We start from the raw sequence: 21,038 nt of genomic DNA, 5'->3' as shown, positions 1-21,038 counted from the left end.
ATACAAACCTGCAACAAACCAGGTAAATGCGGCGCACTGGGCGCGGGTGCTGCGCGGTACAACGCCGCGGCGGCGGCTAAACAACGTGCACCACCTGTAGTCGCCGCGCGCGCTAAGGAAGTCAACGCTGAGAACAATGCGCCCAGCAGTGCGTGGCGGGCTAGCGCTTCCTGTGAGATAGACAAACACATTTTTACTGAATTAAGTGTTATTATTTACTAGCGGCCCGCTCGCGGCTTCGCCTGCGTGAACTACGTTATTATTCATTTCTGTCTCCATGAGCACCTACGTCCTATAAGTGACGTCCATACAAAATTTGAGACTCCTAGCATTTGTAGTAACGAAGTTTCATACAAACTTTCAACCCCAAAAACAACCCCTTAGAAGTCGAATATTGCAAATTCCCGTCTTAGCGAGCACCTACATCCTATAAATAACTCCTAAGCAAAATTTGAGATTCCTAGCATATGTACTTTCTGAGATTTCGTGACGAGTGGGTGACCTTTCGATTTTATATATATAGATTACTTATTTGAGTTTCGCGTGATATAGAAATAACTCTTTCGTTAGAGTTTAAATCGATTCCACAATCATCGCGTTTACAGACTTTGTCAAAATACGTGTTTTTTGCTGTATAATATAATTATATTGAACTGTATATTCATTTGGTGTATATAATATAATCGGCTATATCTTTTTTAAAGTAAATGTAGAAATACGATTTTTTCATGAAATTAAGGGGCCGTAGACCTGAGAATATGGTTTGAATACAACTCGATATCTCCAAGCGTTCCTGGGACAGGCAGACGGATAACAAGGTGATTTTTTATGGGTTTCTTTTTTCCTTAAAAGGCACGGGACTCTAAAAAGCACATCTAGAACCAACCTTATGCACAATATCAAGGCAGTGCAGTGCGTGCAGGCTGACGGGCGCGCCACCCCCGATTCCGTCGAGGGCGGAGGCTGAGGGCTCTACACTGCACACGTTGCTGAGGCACTCGCCCAGCCTCTGCACGTCGGCTGCTGTGAACCTGGATATATGTGTTATTGGTTTAGTTCATACTTGCATGCCAAAATGTTAAAGTCAAATCATTGAACTTTAAATAAGAAGTTACAAGCTTCCTTTTTTTGGAACTCAAATAATGTACCACAAGGTACCAGTAAAATACATTAAATTCGTCTATAATAAAAATATACTCGTAAATGAGGCCGTCGTAGCGCAGTACCACTATGTAGCACTGTAAACGCGACGGTTATGGGTTCAATTCTCACTCGTGTAAATGAATTATTCTCGTTTCCTCGCGGCATTGAGTTTCTCCACTGAACGCGAAATATCACGCAAATTGGGCGATGCATGGGGGATTAGTGTCTTAATACTAGCTTTCTCATTCTTGCTGTATGCGAGATGCAGCAGTTCTATCTTTGTGTTATACAATATAGCAAAATGCCTTTATATCTAATACGATAACATACGTAGATCGTATATGTTGGAAGATTAGCGGGAATATTTGCACCAGAGTCGTGAGGAAGTTCTGGGATGGAGCGTACACCTCCACTGGCTTGCCATCTTCTGATACTAAAGTAACAAGAAGAAAATATTTAATTTAATAAATCACGTGTAAGTAGGAAATCTATCGTGTAAAAAATTTTACTGGATTTAACATAGCACATTGAGGTCTTAATGACGCAATGGGACATAGTTCTATTGTAAACGCAATGATTGAGGATTGAAGGCAATGATTGAGGAATTTTCACTCGGAGGAATGATTATAATACATTTTTTTTTATTTTCCCGATCTGGTAAAAAAATGGCTTTAAGTTTCGCTATTCAACAAAGAATGTCTCAAAAATCAGCAGAAAGTTAAAAACGGAATGTCTTAACATTAGATTTCCTCTGCCTACTCTGGTATATGTGGGATATCGCGTAAACTTGTAAAAAAACACAGAATGTTAGCGAAATGCAAATAACGAAAAATACAACACTATAAAACGGAAGACAAAATTATCTTATAGGAGTACCGTTTTTTTTTAGGTACGAAACTTAAAAAACATCGTGTCGTACCGGGTGGTGGTCCCCCCAACCCAGAAGCGATGGTAGTCCAAGCTGCCCAAGCGGCGGGCCACACGCGCTTGGGAGCTTCGCCCTCTGCACGTCCCGCTGCTGATACTACTTCTTGGAATGATTTTAGCGCTGCTACTGATACCTGCGAATATTGTGTTTTTATTAATTACTATAATATATATATATATATACACACACACACATATATATATATATATATATATATATGTGTGTGTTTAAAATAAGCGCCATTTAATAATCTGGCATATAAAGGGGGCACAAAATATACAAATATTCATAACCAAAATTCTCCAAAAAATTACACACAGTATAATAATTTACTCTTCAATAACAGTGTATAACAATAATTCAAGGAATTGAATATTAAGGTAAGTCAATACCAATTTAAAATATTTGTTAAATACAAACTTCCAAGATTATAATTTTTAATTTTACCTCATGACTCCTTCGTAAAGCAAAGTCCGTAATATAATCGAGAAGGGCCGTCCACGATCTATTGAAATCTCCTACCGTTGTCAACAGTTGGAAACGGGAGTGGAAAACCCGGGACACTCCTGACAATGTTAATACCTGAATAAAAAATATATTTAGACAATGATGTGACTTTTTAACCGACAAGTGCGAGTCGGGCTCGCCTACCGAAGATTCCGTACGAAAAATTAAACTTATCTTAGCCAAAACCCTTTCGCCTGATACTTCACTTGAACTAGCGGCTATAAATAAAATACCAAGTTTTACTTCCCTTTTAAGGCTATTATTTTTTAGCTTTAATTACAAACGTATAGTTTTCAGATTTTTCCTGAACTAGTTAGTGTAGATTGCTGCACGGATTTGATTTTAGATTATCTTACTTTTATTTTCTTCCCGAGCGAGCAATGCGCAAACGTTCAGAAAACTTAACTTCAGGGCGATATGTACATATGTACCATATGACTTTTTACTACTATATACTATATATGGAGACTATTGCGAATTGGTACTATCTGTACAGTGAAACAGTACATTGCACAATTACATTCAGCATTTTGTTTCATTTAAATTTAGTTTATTAATTTTGTAAATAAACTACATTAGATCCTACGCTTAACTGTATCTATGATGTGCCATCATACTTACTATATTTAACAAAGTAAAATTATTAAAAAATTATGTCTTTCAGTCGATTATTAAAAGTGACCCACCCTAGCCAGTGGGTCTTCCTTCAATAAATAAAATCATGTTAATTTTTTGTTATTTTATTTAAAAACTAATTAAAAAAATACCTGAGTTTCAGCCCACTGTTTTTGTGCAGTATTTCTTGTGTGATGTATTAGAATATGCTCTCCTGTGTCAACTTTTTCGGAACTTGCAATATTTGATTGCTTTTGAACCTAAAATTCCAGACATCACAATTACAACACAAAAAAATATTTATTTATGTCTATTAAGGCAATTATATTTATTTATTACTTTATTTCTCATATTAACTAGCAAAGTAGACAATGAGTATTATAATATTTATATAATCACTGCCTACTCTCACGAAACACTGCCGACGAAACTCAACGCCGCGCTATGCTTTACCGGAATGACTGATGAATAATTTAAACAACCATGATGATAGTCTCACGTAAATTGTTGAGTTATGAGTCGTAAGTGCTTTATAACAAAAAAATAAATATAACGTTGTCTTTCCAGGGCTTAAATTTTAAAGTACTACGACATGTCAGACCAGGTATTATTGCTACACAAGTACTAGGACAACGTGACAGGACGGGGCGTGTCACCTGGTCGAGCATGGGGAAGAGCACCGCGAGCAGCGCGCGCCACGCGGGTTTACTGAGCAGCGCGCCGTGCGCCCCCACGCAGCTGAACAGGGTCTGACTGGCTGCGCGGCGCACTGGTGCGCGGGCCTCCGTGCACAGCTCACCTACAATACAAATACAAACATTATAAAATAGAACATAAAAATACTCACATAATCCTCATAAACGCTTTTTTAAAAACTGCATAAAATTTGAACATAGATAGATTTGAAACTGCGTTGTCATCAAGCCAGGACGATTCAAATTAAATTCTTATATGATTGTTACAACTGATTTATAATATTGGCATCTCTGTACCGCTACTCAAAGTAAGCTGCTAAAAATTATAATTTGGGAAGGGAAGCGCGGAATAAAAAATTTAAACGTATATCTATACATGTTTAAAATCGTAACTAATCGGTGTAAATACATGGAAGAAATATAAGAAAAATTGTTCTTGGGACTTTTAAAATTTTTGTTTATTAGTTTGTCTGTGCGTTTGTTCACTGACTAACGGGTCGCTAGTATAAAATATAATTCTTTCAATCCTCAGCATGCATCATTAAAAAGCACCGAGTAGAGTAGAGTAGACTAACTGAGTCGTATGTAGAGGCACATCCAGAGGCGATCGAGCGGCGGCAGCTCGGCATGCAGGTCGGGGTGCGCGTCGGCCGCCGCCTCGTTGGCCAGCGCCGCCGACAGCTTGTCGCGGTTGTGGTATAGGTAGTCCGAGATGTTCCACTGGGGACCGAACATATACTTAGTACACATGTTAACTATACTCTATTTGAATAAAGGACATTTTTAATTTTAATAAAGAATTAACTTATCTAGAAAGCATAATATTGTATTCTTAGTTGAGGCTATATGGGTGGAGCTAAAAAGAGGGTCAAGCCAAAAATAAGTAAATAATTATTTCTTTATGTACGAGGTGTGTTCAAAAAGTAAGGTGACTTTGTATTTTTAAGAAAAAATATTTATTTATTTATCAATATTTATGTTGTCCCCTTCAAAGTAATCCCCCTCAGATACAATACACTTATGCCAACGGTTTTTCCAATCGTCAAAGCACTTCTCATAAGCACTTTTCGGTATAGCCTTGAGCTCTTCCAGCGATGCAGTCTTTATCTCTTCAATCGTTGCAAATCTCCGTCCTTTCATAGGTCTCTTTAGTTTTGGGAACAAGAAAAAGTCTCATGGGGCCAAATCCGGTGAATATGGTGGCTGAGGCATGATTGTGGTGTTGTTTTTGGCCCAAAAATCTCTCACCAGCAAAGATGAGTGAGCAGGGGCATTTTAGCAATTTCGGAACAAACTTCGCTGACACACGTCTCATGCCCAAAACGTTAGAAAAAATTTCATGGCACGAGCCAAGCGATATACCAACATCCTCAGCAACTTCTCTGATAGTGATTCGACGATTTTCCAGAACAATTTTCTTCACTGCTTGAACGTTTTCATCAGTTGTTGACGTGCTTGGGCGTCCAGAGCGAGGCTCGTCATTGGCATCTTCCCGGCCATCTTGGAAGAGTTTGTACCACTTGTAAACATTTTTTTTACTCAGAACAGTTTCACCGTATGCCACTGTCAACATTTTAAGTGTTTCGGAGCACTTTATTTTATTTTTTACACAAAATTTGATGCAAATCCTTTGATCCATATTTTTCGATAGCAAGAAATCGCCGAGCACGCAAAACACTTATAACCTTTACGCCTCTCCCAACCAAACAAAAAATGCTATACACTTGAAACTTGGTACAGATGTTCGGGAAGAGTGTACCAACATAACAAAATAAAAAAATCGATAATCGAAAGTACGTTGCCCGCCAAATTTAAAAAGTCACCTTACTTTTTGAACACTTATTATTAGTATTTAAATTTATATTTTAATTCTTCACTCTGGTGTTGAGGCAAAGTGCGGCGTATGAATTTGGCGGAAAGTGGGGAATGGAGTGTCTTAACAGTAGGTTCCATTTGCCTACCCTGCTGTGTGCAAGCGAGCGTGAAGCTGATAAAAAAAATTATTCCTTTAAAAAGGAATCGAAACTGCTTCAACATCACATTCAATTATATTTTCCTCTATATTACGATTACGCAAACCGTCTAACTTACCATAAGTCCAACAGCAGTGAGCGATATATTAAGTTCTTTAGTTTGCCTGGCGAAGGCGGCGGCGGCGGCGAGCACGCGACGCAGGCAGCGCGGACCCGCGCACCCGAGCAGGTCGCCCGCTACTAGCTGTGCGCATTGGAATGCTGAACGGACTAGTTGCTCGCTGTAAGAAAGGGAAAATATAGTCAGTCAAGTATTTGTGTCATTTGGATTAGTAGATAGTTTAGTGATTTTATTTAGATGTGTAGGCAGAAAGATATCTTGGGTTGAGTAGTAAATGTAAGTAATGCAATAACAACGGCAATAACAAATTATAATATAGTAACAGTTGTTCTTAATATTATACTCTCTTGACAAATACTAATTGATACACATAAAGTAAGATATATAAAACAACCTTAATTATTATTGTTATTATTAAATAAAATATGTAACAATACATTTCGATTCATCTGAAGAATAATATTCCTATAGCAAAAATTCATTTTTTTTATTATTCCTCAGACAAGTCTATTTTTCTGTAAAACGTTGATGTGTATATTATTTTTGCAACCTACGTAACGTTGCATGACACGGTTACCTGTGGTGGTCGCTGATGGCAGCGATGATCTCCATCATGAGCGGCCAGGCGGCGCCGAGCTGGTCGCCGCGCGAGTGCAGTAAGCGCGCCGCGCACTCCAGTTGGCGCGCGCGCACGTCGCAGTGTCGCACCGAGCACAGCTCCGCCAGCGGCTCCAGCACCAGCCGCGACCGCGCCTGCAAGGACAATATCAGTATTTCACGTGTCCCTAATTGATACCAGAGTGATCAATTTTCGATGAAAACAATTAACGCCGAATTTCGTTCAACCAAAGTATTATTATTTTCTGTAATAAACTTAAAACTCACTATCATCACATATAAATGATAAATTTCATAATAAATTCATAGGTACCTCAGTGACTTGTCCAGGGTTATTATGGTGGTATTGGAAGGCAGCTTGCACCAAATATGTGATAGCTTCTACACCCCACTCTCTCATTCTGATATGGGGGTGTTGACACACCTAAAATTATATCGACAATTCTTTTATTATAACATTTTTTTAGCATTAAAATTATAAATACAAAATGGAACAATAAAACTTCTATACGGAATTTAACTAGGTAAAATAGCATTTTGCATAATTAACAATTGGAAAAACGGTGTTGTACCTCAAGTAAATGATTAGTGATGGGCCTCCACATAACTTCTATCCTGTGCATATTTGCTAAGCCCGTTTCTAGAAGCTTAGCTACAGCAAAAAGGGATGGCTCCTGCAAGTAATAAAAATATATTAATTACTTTTAGTATAACAAATATTAAAGTAAAATAAAAAAAATATGGAGACAAGTACCCTAAAACATGACAATATTTGTTTAGATACTGATTTCTTAGTTATTTTCTTGAACCCACAACCTATACAGAAGAATTTCACAACAATTATGCGAAAATAGACACACTTACTCGGTTAGAATATGCCAATTCCATAGCCTCGTTCGACAACTTGCACAATGCATCAATCAGATGGTGCAACGCTACATCGTCTAAATTCTTCGACGCTTCAAAAACTCTTGACAACATGGCTGATAAAGCTGAAATGTTTTTGTAGTATAATATATAATAGTAGTTGTTTAAATATAAAATATTATAACGTGTGTTTTTATTTCCATGCTAGATGCTCATTCTATAAGCGAAAGTCATAAAGTCCAAAATTGACCCAATTATTATGAAGTATGTGCTGCCGTGAATTTTATTTGTGTTTTTTTGTATATAATATCGTGCAAGAAAAATATTATATATAGTATATTGATATATATGTATATAAATACCACTATTTACATTTTTATATAATTAATACAATGGCGGGCAATATTGGAGAACCTAAAATATTCATATCACCTGCGAATAAACTGATAAGGCATATTAATTTTCGTCCATCTATTGAGGCACAAAATGAAGAAGAATGAATAAAAAAAACTCAATTTCAATCAGTAGTTTCTTGAATAGGTGACATATCTTTATAGATACATATATAGTTTATTCAAAGGTCATATCACAAAATAAAAACGTTGTAACTTAATATTTCATTTGAAAAATTAAGTTATTCTACGTAATAATATTCAAACATTGGGTATGTGCATCGCAATATAAAACAAAAGTGCATGTTAAATAAATATAAAACAAAATGGCCAGCAAGCTCCATCCCAGAGCGCGAAGACGGACAAAAGCGCCGCTAGCAAGACATTAAAGCAAAATCGACCTTAATATTTAACAATAGAGTCGATTTCACAATATTCCCATCCCTTATGTCTATTTGGAATATATTGTTTTCTTTTCTTTTATCTTTGTTGACAAATAAAGAAAAAAATATATAATAAAATGTAAATCATTCCAAATAGACAATATGTTATAAAACGTGCTCTATACCACTCATCACTCCGAGGGACTCGGCCACGGGAACTTGCTGACCTGAAAATAAATCCATTACAACACTTTCGATTGTTAAATGATAATGGTAAACATAATCGCCTCAACTATTATAAATAGCTCTACATGATTTCTATTGTTTCAATAAAATGAATGAATGTATGAAGGACTGAATGCATTTACGGGCAGTTATTTCATTCGTATATCAATTAAAAAAGGGGGGAGGGGTCAAAATTTTAAATATGTATGAAGTTTTTTAATATTTTTATTGAAATAAAATAATAATTTCCAACTTTATTTGCGGATGTAAACGTGACACTTGTGGGCTCGTGGCTTGTGCATTCGACTGTTCATTATGTTTATTTGGAACTCCATTCCACTGAACACGTAATGACTTGAAAATTAGGCAGTGCCTGTGAAACGAAGTTTTAACAAAAGGTTCCCACTGCCTACCATGGTAAATGCGGGATACAGCGCCAAGCTAAAAGAGAAAAAGCTTTATTAATAAACGGATAGAGTTTAAATTATCTTACCCGGTAAGTCGGCCATGACAGCGGAAGTGCTCATGACCGCGTTGGCATCAGCGCTGGCACGACTCGCCTTCATACTACCACCAGTGGAAGGTTTTAGACCTAAGATCCATACCTAATAAATACATTATATAAAGTTTTACCGAAAATTATAATCATCGTAATTAAACAATGAAAACATAGTGATTAATTATTTAAAATTAAATTAAATTTAAATACCAAATGCTGTAGCGTAGTGAGTACAGGTAACCAAGCGTGTTGTAGCGCGTCTCCGTCTCTCCGCGCCGCCGCTAACAGCGCCCGCATGGCGGTCACATGGCGTGACGTCACCATCACGAATGATTGCTGTTGACCTGGAATATTATAGATAGAATTATATAGTGCTAGAAAGGTTTCTCTTTTTGTGTCAGTTGATTTAAGTTTTTTTTATTTTTTGCTTTTTGCAGTGTTTAGTAGTTTTTTTTTATTAATAATTATCATTCTTCTATTACGATCTACGTCTACGTAAATTGTGCTGGTATTGTACTGGTGCTATATTAGTTAAACTCTTTATATTTTTATTTAAACAAGCATGTAGAAATATATTCCGTTATTTTTCATAAGATGAATTATGTTTATTTAACATAACTAGCTATACTGATTAGAAGTAAAATTCACTTATTGTAATACATGTATATTTCTTTAGCTTAACATTACACTCTGCACACAGCAAGGTGTCTTGCGTGTGGAGGAGAGGGAACTTTCTGTTAAGACACTCCTTTCCTAATTTTCCGAGCAATTCTGGATGCATTACGAGTGGCGAAACTCAACGCCGTGCTTTGCCTCGACACAAGAGCGAAGAAATGACAATATGAAATATTTAATTTCCTTGAGTGGGTATTGGATCCACAACTTGTCACGTTACAGTCCCACGCTTGTGTGTGTCTGTGTACCGGCAGGCGCGGCGCAGGGCAGCGGCGTGCCCACCCACACGACGTGGTGGCGCAGGTCGGCGGCGGGGGCGGGCGGCGCGCGGGGCGCAGGCCACGGGCACGCCAGCGCTGCCAGCGCGCCCAGCACCGGCACGCAATACTGCGCCGGCAGCGCGCAGCGGCACAGCGCGCCCACGCACGCGTCGCGAGCGTTCGTAACGCCCATCTGGGGATATGGGATAGTTAATGTAATACAGTGCAGTAAAACATTAGTTGATACTAGTATACAGTGTCCTTTGTTTAATGTTAAGTGTTTAGAACTCTGTTTCATACTACTGGTAATAATTTTATTAATTAATTATATTTTCTATTTGGACTACACAATCGTCCATATTTATATGCTCTAAAAATATTTGCTAGTCTTATTGGTAGTTTTTAAAAATTTACACATTATTACATTAACTAACATATTAAATATGATAATACAGTACTAACCTTTCCACTGACTCTGGCAAGTGTTTGTATAGCACGGAGAATATTCTCTAATTCCCCAATACTGGCCTCTGCTAACACTGATAATCCCCATACAAGACCACACCACGACGACTTTATTAGCTGAAATATATAAGGGTTATTTATTAATCAAAATTGATTTTACAAATATTGAAATTGGATAAAAATAAAAAAATACTTGTTTTTTTTTATTACTTAATATGTACATACTACTTTGCTTCTCATGGCGGACCTTAAAAAGCGAAATAAAAATTAAAAGAATATATAAACCTGCAATTTTAACTGTCTTTCCTTATCTTCAGCGTCAGGATCAATTTTTTGGACCACATTGGAATTTTGATCAGCTTCGCCGGTGTGGCCATTATTCGTAATTTCATTGCTATTATCCAATTTTGTTTCCGATTCTGTAAATAAAAAATAAGTAACATAAAATTTATTTATAATATTTCCTTTTACTTTTAATAACTATGTATAAATTAACTAAAAATATACCTGTTCAAAAGCAAAACTAGGCGACGCTGATTGAAGTTAAATACGCTGTCGTTACGTTCTAATCTATTGCGAATAAAGCGTGGTCCACAAGAAATGAGTTATTTTGTTATGTCAACTCAGATCTTACGGATCAAAGTTTGCATTTGAACAAAACCTATATATTAAAAAAAAATACCTTTATGGTTGGTTATTGATTTATTTGAGTTCACTTCTTTATCATCACCATCATTTTGAGAATCGTCGTACAACTCTTGCAGCCTTTGACAGAACAATTAACTTTTTATATTTGTTGATGAAAATATAAAAAAATGTATTTTTTATACTTTAATCAACTTTAAATATTAATTGAGGTCTTTTAAAACAACTTAAATATTAAAAAAAATAACAATTAGTAAAAATCATCTATACATATATACCTAAAATATTCATCTCCTTCAAGTGTAATAGCGATGGAGCGTATAATTTCTACGAGACAAGCGTAAGCCACTGATATACCGTATCCTTCTTGTATGGAAGGCGCCTCTGTTCGATCCAGCATCTCTATACTAAAGGGACAAAAATATATTTATGAAACAAATCAAAGTTTAATTAGTTTGAAACTGGATTCCTTCTAAATCAGATTATTTCACTTAAGTTCACTTTTTACATTTTTAATAACAGAAAAAAAATTACAGTAATCAAAGTACAAAGTTTAATGTTTTATCCAATTATAAGCAACATTATTACAAATAAATATACAATAAATCTTACTTACTAAACAGCTTTTGCGGTGCCAGGTTCAAATGTGACACACAGCGGCAGCCACACACCCTTCCAATAGAAGCCAGCTTGTTGAGGGATACTTGACGATCCTATACAGTTACATATTGTTAGTTACAGTTGTGAAAAAAAAGTAGTGTACATATCTAGATGATTTTTGTCAACAACTATGCATTGCATTAGTTTATGCATTGCTTAGCAGTAAACATGTTTAAGCCCCTTTTACTTCACAAAAGTATTTATTGAATTTAATTTTTAATTTATTTTTATATATTTCATTTGATATATTTATAAAATAAACCAGAACACCTCATATCAATATTTAAAATGAATTAATAGCATTTGTAATGCATAGTCAAATTAATATATGTAATTTATTTATAAGTTTACATCTAGATGGCTATGTAAAAATTCAGAAATGCGTTCAAATATTGTTTGGATAAATTTAAAGACACGGCTTTTTTTCGTTTTATGGTTACTATTGGACTACAAAATAGGTATGTGTATGAGTCTGATCTATCACTATACATTAAAACTAAGTGTATTAAAAGAAGGCCTCAGAAAACATAAGCAGCACTTAAACGACATTGTTCTGGTACATTTGTATCGCTGTCAAATCATTACTTAGCTTTTATAAGAATTTTAATATTATTAATTCGTAACGATCTTTCGTGTATTTATTTAGAGCCCTCAATTTGTCTTATTTTTGTTTAATTATAGATTATTATTATAATATTTCAGATTGTAATATGTGGACACAAAATAGTCTAAAACACTATCTATTCGTGCGCTGCACGCGGCGCTTCACGCCGGGCATGTGCTTAGATCCCGTTGAACCTGTGTGGACATTTGTATTCCAACTACAGAACTGCACGTATGTACTTCTTTGATTTAAAAGAAATTGATTTAAATATTTCGATGATTGTAAGATCATTTAAACTGTGGACCTTAGCGAAGTTCTTACTGAAGGTGTTATTTTAACACAATATAAACAGACACAATGTGGTATTAAAATATTCAATAATTTGATATTTAATTAGACGAAATAAATGTTAATAAGTCAGTCAGTAATGATTTAGAAGAATATTGCTTTAGATTTACTGTTTTTTTTTTCCTTCACGCTGTATCTTGCAAATCTCCTCTACCTCTATTCTCCATTAAGACACTTCCATTTCCCACTTTCCACTTAATCAAGAATTAAGCGGAAAGTGGGAAATTGCATTTTGCCTTGTTACCAGAGCGAAGAAATGAAAATATCAAATATTTAATTTCCCATAGTAGGATAATCGACCGCACAACCGTCGACTTTACAGTCGCAAGCTTGTGCCCCTGCACCACGAATTGTTTGCCTTTGTTAGAAAGTTTTATTTTCAATATTTCCAATATTTGTTTCAAGAGAACGTTTGGGGTGTCCACCTGAGTGGCGCGTGAACAGATTCAAGACTTACAATAAATGTATGCGTCGATGCAAGCCACTTGTTAATATCTACACCGAGTTTTTAATCCAAAATCCGGAAAATTTAACTGATTTCTATTTACGTTCCAAAATATTTAGTAGGTTTATTATTATATTTCATATTTTTAATAAGTGTTATGTCTTTTATATTTGTACAGTAAATTCTTAAGTGTCATATGATGAGTACGAGTATTTGAATGTGAGTAGTTTTTCCGATTTTATTATGAATCAATTTCTATTTACAAAATAACAATAAATACACTGATTAAGGTTTAAGTCATGTTGATAAAAAGACATGGGATACGGAAGTAGGTGGGAATCTTTAGCAAACTATCGTATAATAAATTAAGTAGTAGATTTAACAATGTAATGGTTCAAAGAACTAAAATATTACATTTTATACTTTAAAACTTCACAGGAGGATCCGGACGCCGTGAAATAGAAACAGAATACTATGATACATTTGATAAATATGACGAATATAAGGACAAAGCAAAAGAACATCATATAGAGGGTCCAGTACTTGACCCCATGGAATATGAGGACCATCGCAACCGCCATGATTACACTGTAGATATCGATTATGTTGAAAGAGAGGCTAACGTACAAGACGAAGAATAATTGATTGTTTATTACTTAGATTTAATTTAATTAACACATACTGAAAATACATATAGTTATATTTTTTACAGTTTTTGTGAGCTCCCTTTATATCTGCAATATTTTGTAGGAAAGACAATTTTGCAATTTTTATATTTTTACAAGAACCATAATTAATCACTTCAAGATCATAAAACCGATTCTTATGCAAAATGTTTATATTTTAATTATAAGTACTAACTAATCTATAAATAATGCAATTACTAACTAGACATTACCAAATATTTACAAATTCAAATGATCAAATTGAGGCCGTCGTGGCGTACGTGTGAGAGAACAATAATTTTTAAATTATTTTCATTTTTCTGCTTTTGTAGACAAAGTGTGGAGTTGAATTCCAACACTCAACACACATTAGATTACTTCTGACCACGCTATGTGGGAAAAATCATGAACCTTTTTTTTAATATCTCATATTAATTATAAGGCCTCATATCTTTATAGGCTTTCCTAATTTGCATCGCGGCGTTGAGTTCCATCACTCAACTCGCAATATAATTCTGCCCACGCTATGTGGGAAAAAGCATGAACCTTTTTTTTAATATCTCATATTAATTATAAGGCCTCATATCTTTATAGGCCTTCCTCATTTGCATCGCGGCGTTGAGTTCTATCACTCAACTCGCAATACCTCTAAAATTCAACGGAAAGTGGGGAACAGGAGAGTTTTAGCACTAGGTTCCCTCCCCTGCTTTGTGCGTATATTAATATGTTAACTAACCAGCAGGTGTGTTAACTTGCGACGCAACGAACAAGCTCTGCACGTACGCGCCCAGCGCGTTCACGATGTCTTGGAAAATGTTTGTGGCGTGCGGCTTCATGTCGTAGCACGAACAGAAAGCCTTTAGTAGATCTGGACACAAATTCAGTTATTTAGATATCAGTTCGTTACTTATTTATAAAATTAAGGTATTTATTTATAATACTAAGTACGGATTCACAAAAATACAGATTTGAATATTGCTATGTTGAAAATTTTGAGTTCTTTAAATATTTTATACTATGCTCACGTATTTATTTTCAGTAAAATTTTAGTTACTGTAATGTACCAATAAAAAAGAAAAAAACATCTACAATTTGCTGTAAATGCTTATGAAGCGAATAAAAGGACGAAACTTAGTTTTTATTACATATTCTTTTGTAACATTTCTTTGTACATTTAGCTATCATCCGAATAGATACGACAATGTTTATAAAAAAAGAATATGGTTATTAATACCTGGGTGTACAGTGATTCGATGTAGGACTTCTAACGCAAGTGCTCGTTGCCACAACGGCTTGTCGGGGTCCAGGAACTTGATGGTTAGTGATAGGAAGATCTCACATTCTGTCACCTACAATATGTTGTGTAAAACATTAATATGAGAAAACAGAAAAAAATATTTATAAAACCTACATTTATTATCTTATCTATACACTTTTTAGCACACATTTGTGGCGCATGAGAGAATTCGCAATATGCTTTGGATATGTTTTGTGATTTACCCAAATCCTTTGATTGTGTAGACCGTGTGATGTAACATCTCCACTTGTACTATATATCCACAAATGTGATCTTAATATATCTATCTGTGTAGAGGACACATATGTTCTCAAATCCACATACATATGTGATCTCACAACTATTTAAATTTTTTATGTTTTCTAAAAATGTAATAATAATTAAATATCGCGCAATTATTTTTTCCATTTGCCACACCTTAATCAAGGTAGGGTAACTCCCGAGTGTAATGTATTACAGGAAAACTAAGGCAGTTACATGGGAAAAATTATAATACTTGCATGATTTTCTTATATAGACTGATTAATTGATCTAAAAGTGTAACTAATAACTTAAAAAAAAACAGTATATACATTATTAAGACAACCACATTACTCACCAGCACATCATGGTATTTGTGCACAATGACCGACACGAGGCGTAATAGCCTCATTGTCACCGGGAAGTGCGGGCGCTCCGCCCCCACCGGCGCAGCCCCTGCAGCTCCACCCGGGATGTGGGGTGAGGGGAAGGCTGCCCTGGATATGTATAGTTTATATAAATTACATATAATTGAAATATTTGTATTAATTTATTCTAACATTACAAAGATGAAGAGCTTATTTGGTTGAGGTCTAATCTTAAAAACTATTCGTATTTTATTCAATTTTTTTTTAGTTGGCTACTCTATTTATCGAGAAAAGTTTTAGGCTAGCTTTTCATCAATCTTTTACCCTTATTCATATCTAACAGTTAAAGAATACTTTATTAAATAATAGTATTTAACCATCATTTTATATATCCACCTATGGTTTTTTTAAATATATTAAAAGAAACAAAAAAAATATATGTAACTATTATATAACGCACCTATACTTAACATTTGGTGAAAACAATCTTATTATCAATGCACATACATGCTCCTTTAAGAGAAATCGGAATTCTGAGATCTGTAACAAATAAAAGTGTAAATAAATGGAGACCGTACGCGTCGTTGTATAGGGGCACAAGCGTGCGGCTGTAAAAACGGAGGCTATGGGTTTGATAGCCACTCGGCGGAATGAAATATTTATTATTTTCATTTCTTTGCTTTGGTAATGAAGCAAAGCGTGACTTTGAAGTCCGCCACTCAACATGCAATTGTATTATAATTTTTTTCATATTTTTTAATTATTATTTAATTTTAGACCTACCTTAAAAAATACATCAGAGAAATCTGTCAATACTGTGTCTAATAACTCAAGCCCGAATGTCTTTGGCACATCTGATATACCAACAAGCCAGTTAGCTGCATCACCATTTATTAGTTGTATTATATCCTAAAAAAAATAATTATTATAATTTTATTATTATTAACAGGAAATAAAATTAATAATTGGAAATATATATTTATACGACATAATTTTTTATTGATTTAATGATTTGGTAATGCTGTTGACATTAGTTAAATACTGCTGTAGGCATTACTTTTAAAATGCTCATTTCAATCTAGGATATTATATAAATTGTGATCACATATTATATTAAATCGCTCTATAACATCTAAGCAAATGCTTCCAACACGGATATAAGCTCTTATGTTTTTAAATTTAAAAAATATATGACCAATATAATAACTCACTTGTAATATTAAATAAGCATCAACTGCACAAGGTTTAAGTTCCTTTGGTGCTTTGTTGTTAGCTTGCATTCTCACATCAGCTGGATTGACCTTCAATGTACCTACAAAAAATATGAATAGAGGTTTTAAATTTCATCTTCTCAAAATTAAACCAAATTAATACAAAAAAAATTTTGGGGATACATAATTTTATGTAAAAAATTTGACGTGGTGATATGACTTCTTTATTTTTGACATTTTAAAAGTGTTATTCCACACTTAAGAAAAAAAAATACTTGTTGGTTGGTTTGAATTGTAAAGGCTTTTATTACATTACTAGTGGGAACGTGCGGGGCTACGCCCGCTTGAAATAGAAATATTAATTAAGCAATTGAAAACTAAAGATTCAGTCAATTCAGTAAAACAGTTGTATAAAATAACTGTTACGGCAATTAGCAAATTTGTCGAACTAAGTACTTTAAATTGACATAAGTTTTTTATTTATGAACCGATTGTAAAAAAATAAAATCTATATGTTTTCGGGAGCTTGCCAGAATCCAATAGTGAAAATATAGATTAGAAACGCACAGACAAACAAACAGACTGTTTTGGGTCCCATTACGTTAATAAAGGTTCCCAATAACATTTTTTTTAAATATCTTCCAAGTACAGACACTGACTCTCTTACGATTTTATCTATCTATACTAATATAATAAAGCGGAAGAGTTTGTTTGTTTGTTTGTTTGTTTGTTTGTTTGTTTGAACGCTAAGATCTCTGGATTTACTGGATTGATTTACTTTGTTTTTGTTTTATATGAAAGCTGCATTTTTCAGAAGTGCTATAGGCTATATAATATTACATTACACATATATACTAATAAATTAAAATACTTTCTAATTTGACATGCAATTTATTCTGCCATGTTAATAACAACCGTCGTCGCTACGCGATCGCGTTCGTTACCGCGTCATTTTGATATTCATCCTTATGAAAATAAATATAATAGTCACTTTTAGCATATCATCTAGATTTAAATTATATTTCTATACAAATTATATTCTTATATTTCAAGCAGGCGTAGCCGCGTCCGGGTCCGCTAGTACTAATATAATAAAGCGGAAGAGTTTGTTTGTTTGTTTGTTTGTTTGAACGCTAAGATCTCTGGATCTACTGGATCGATTTACTTTGTTTTTGTTTTGTATGAAAGCTGCATTTTTCAGAAGTGCTATAGGCTATATAACATTACATTACACATATGTATTAATAAATTAAAATACTTTCTAATTTGACATGCAATTTATTCTGCCATGTTAATAACAAACGTCGTCGCTACGCGACCGCGTTCGTTACCGCGTCATTTTGATATTCATCCTTATGAAAATAAATATAATAGTCACTTTTAGCATTTCATCTAGATTGAAATTATATGTCTATAGAAATTATATTCTTATATTTCAAGCAGGCGTAGCCGCGTCCGGGTCCGCTAGTTATAAATATAGATTATACCACTTCCATATAAACAAAGTTGGAAAGCCGCGAGTAAAACATAGTTATAATATTTTTTTTAACTCCATGCTGTATGCAGCACATATCAGGATAGACAGAGGAAACTGGGAAACTAGTGTTAAGACACACCTGTTCCCAATAAGATATTTGTGTTACCCAAATTCAGGTTTTTTTCGTGACAAGTAGATATGCTTACACTTTGCCTTGTTACTAGAGTGAACAAATGAAAATATTAAATTTTTATTTTCCTCCAATGGGAATCGCTCAGTCATACCCCACAACTCGCCGTGTTTATAGTCACACATTTGCGGCCCTGTGATTGGCCTCATATAATCTATAGTTATAAAATATATAATATAAAATAATCTATATGTTACCATTAGCTTCAGCCAAGGCCTTCTCAAACACAAGAGCTACAAGTTGTCGCACTGTGGCTGCTGCAGCATGACTGGTGCTCACGTCACGAGTCTCACTCGCCGGCACCATTTTCATGCACATTACCATTGTCTTAAACAAATAACAGTAGTTACAAAACTAACAAAACATTTTTTTTTTGGTCTACACTGTATCTTATACATATTAGCACTCCATTACCTCTACACTGTCCAAATTTCGACAATACCTAGTGGTGGAGCTCAATGCTTTGTAATGTTACCAGAGCGAGGGAATGACAATAATTTATTCCCCCGGATGGGAATCAAGCAAAGGGTGCAATTACATAATACTTCTGCTTACAAGTCTCAACTACTAAAACATGTAAAGTATTTTCTTGTTGCCCTAACCTGGATATCAGGATTAGAACTTTGAAAACAGAGTGTATTAACTAGTGTTAATACCTAGTGGTCCATTTGAAAACACTGTAATATGGAAAAAAAGTGTTGAGCTTGTGATAAGCTCTAGTTCTTTTGTATCTTATATTGATTGTAAATATATGTACATGTTATCATACTTATTATCTTTACATATCTTTACAGATACTTTATTCATGGTGCAAGTAAACAATTCCATAAATATTCATCATTATAGTTTAGGCTGTTTGCATTACTAAGCTTATAATTATAACTCACTCTAGCCAATGTATCACCATGAACTAAATCAGATGTTGTCATCAAGAGAGCAGCAAGTTGCAGAAGTTTGAGTTCCAATGTGCCAGTCTGGCCAAGGTTGTATAAACAATCAACAACATGCCGAGCACCCTTAGCATCTATTCCTTGTTGAGCTATCAATCTCTGAATTGTTCCAAGGCAAAACTGTAATTGATATAAGAATTATTGTATGATTTTTTTGTGAACATGTACTTTTTTTTCTAATTATTTCAGTATATATTTTTTTGAAAAATAATATATATCTTTTATTTCTTACAAAATATATAACTATTATAGGTGAAGGATATTTGAATTAGTGTGAATTATTATAGTATTTTTTTTTATACTATTCTACAATAAGTGTTAAATGTTTTTAAATATATAAATTAATAATTTTGTATATATTTAATACAATACTACAATAAATTAAATTTAGAAAAACATATTTTTATTTTGTTATTTTTAAAATTACAATCTTATAATATGTGAAAATATGTATAAAGAATAAAATAACTATTATAAGTTTATTTTAATTTATTTTGTATAAATTATTTTTTACACTTAATAACTTTTTGAATTCATTATTGATTAAAAAATAAGACAGTAGAAAAAATTTTTTTTTAGTAATACATAATAAATAAAATTATAATAGAGTTGGCAAACATAACATATTCACATTATGAAACATTTTATAATATTTTGTTTGTAGAGTTAAGCAAAAAATATTATCTATTCAAAATAGAGGATGTAAACAAATAATTGCATAATTACCTTTATAATTTTTATATCCTTTGACTCACATCCTTGCACTAAAGGATAAAGTATTTGATTGACCACTCCATATAAGGAAGCTTGAGGATTATTTGAAGCCAATGCCAATTTTTCAATAGCTTCATCACAAGCCTAAAATATTGTATAAAACATGTAAACATACAGCTTATTAGTGGTTTTGGTTCGTTATTACTATAAAAGGTAACACATGATAATATGTATATGTATCAATTAGTAGAAGCAATTTTGAGCTCATTTAAGTAGTTTAACCAGTTAAAGGATAAATATCGTAATTTTTATAATAACTCTAATACCTCTCTTATCTGTGGATATTTCTTCTTAGTTTCTAAGCTGAGTGTTTTGAAGTCGTTTTGAAGGACATCCATGAATTTTTTCGTAGAGTCGTCGCCGGTTACAGCACTGACAAATGCCATGTTTATTCTAATAAATTCTTATTAGTTTTTCACTTCATGTTTCATGAGAAATTAATATAAATTAAAAATGTGCCATGTACACAATCGACATCACAATTTTCAGTTCAAAAACTGTCGATGTAACGTCATTCACAAATAAATTAAATTTTTTTAGTTTAAATAATCTTACTTTTTGTAATAATAAAGAATTATTTCGTGACAAAATATCTTTTTTGAATATAAAATATTATTTTTCTTTAAGTATATGCACTATCAATTATAAGACATTTCTAAACTGTAAGTGTTCCATTACAAAATATAATGCATTTTAAATTGTTAATTTAATAACTAATAATTTTTCACCATTTTTAGTTGTAATTCATTTCTATCGTTACTAATATATAATTTTGAGTTATATATTATAATTTATTTA

At 33.7% G+C, this 21,038-nt stretch overlaps 1 protein-coding gene across 4 annotated transcripts in view; it reads right to left on the bottom strand.

The window, feature by feature from the left end:
- mon2 (Mon2 homolog, regulator of endosome-to-Golgi trafficking) overlaps positions 1-20,722 on the bottom strand; it is a 29,190-nt gene extending 8,468 nt beyond the window's left edge. For 3 of the 4 annotated variants that reach the window (XM_085201717.1, XM_085201716.1, XM_085201720.1), the window contains exons 1-32: positions 20,507-20,722; positions 20,193-20,324; positions 19,404-19,586; positions 18,714-18,843; positions 16,850-16,950; positions 16,422-16,547; positions 16,099-16,178; positions 15,629-15,767; positions 14,968-15,082; positions 14,470-14,601; positions 11,628-11,724; positions 11,290-11,418; positions 11,049-11,131; positions 10,652-10,785; positions 10,364-10,483; positions 9,890-10,094; positions 9,177-9,310; positions 8,961-9,072; positions 8,428-8,469; positions 7,465-7,592; positions 7,173-7,274; positions 6,914-7,024; positions 6,560-6,735; positions 5,980-6,142; positions 4,464-4,608; positions 3,850-3,992; positions 3,346-3,453; positions 2,519-2,653; positions 2,063-2,204; positions 1,474-1,576; positions 887-1,031; positions 9-170 (exon numbers count right to left, since the gene is read on the bottom strand). In XM_085201717.1, coding sequence (XP_085057843.1) covers positions 9-170; positions 887-1,031; positions 1,474-1,576; positions 2,063-2,204; positions 2,519-2,653; positions 3,346-3,453; positions 3,850-3,992; positions 4,464-4,608; positions 5,980-6,142; positions 6,560-6,735; positions 6,914-7,024; positions 7,173-7,274; positions 7,465-7,592; positions 8,428-8,469; positions 8,961-9,072; positions 9,177-9,310; positions 9,890-10,094; positions 10,364-10,483; positions 10,652-10,785; positions 11,049-11,131; positions 11,290-11,418; positions 11,628-11,724; positions 14,470-14,601; positions 14,968-15,082; positions 15,629-15,767; positions 16,099-16,178; positions 16,422-16,547; positions 16,850-16,950; positions 18,714-18,843; positions 19,404-19,586; positions 20,193-20,324; positions 20,507-20,626 — 4,077 coding nt within the window. In that variant the 5' untranslated portion in view covers positions 20,627-20,722. The remainder of the gene's footprint in view (positions 1-8; positions 171-886; positions 1,032-1,473; positions 1,577-2,062; positions 2,205-2,518; positions 2,654-3,345; positions 3,454-3,849; positions 3,993-4,463; positions 4,609-5,979; positions 6,143-6,559; positions 6,736-6,913; positions 7,025-7,172; positions 7,275-7,464; positions 7,593-8,427; positions 8,470-8,960; positions 9,073-9,176; positions 9,311-9,889; positions 10,095-10,363; positions 10,484-10,651; positions 10,786-11,048; positions 11,132-11,289; positions 11,419-11,627; positions 11,725-14,469; positions 14,602-14,967; positions 15,083-15,628; positions 15,768-16,098; positions 16,179-16,421; positions 16,548-16,849; positions 16,951-18,713; positions 18,844-19,403; positions 19,587-20,192; positions 20,325-20,506) is intronic. The other variant, XM_085201718.1, reaches the window with a different exon arrangement.
- Positions 20,723-21,038: the final 316 nt, after the last annotated feature.

The sequence above is a fragment of the Heliconius melpomene genome, chromosome 18 (genome assembly GCF_056956725.1).
Source record: "Heliconius melpomene rosina isolate 202511_hmr_F chromosome 18, ASM5695672v1, whole genome shotgun sequence".
NCBI classification, from domain to species: Eukaryota; Metazoa; Arthropoda; class Insecta; order Lepidoptera; family Nymphalidae; genus Heliconius; species Heliconius melpomene.
The sequence above is the reverse complement of the archived record's forward strand: the minus strand, read 5'-3'. Positions and strand labels throughout refer to the sequence as shown.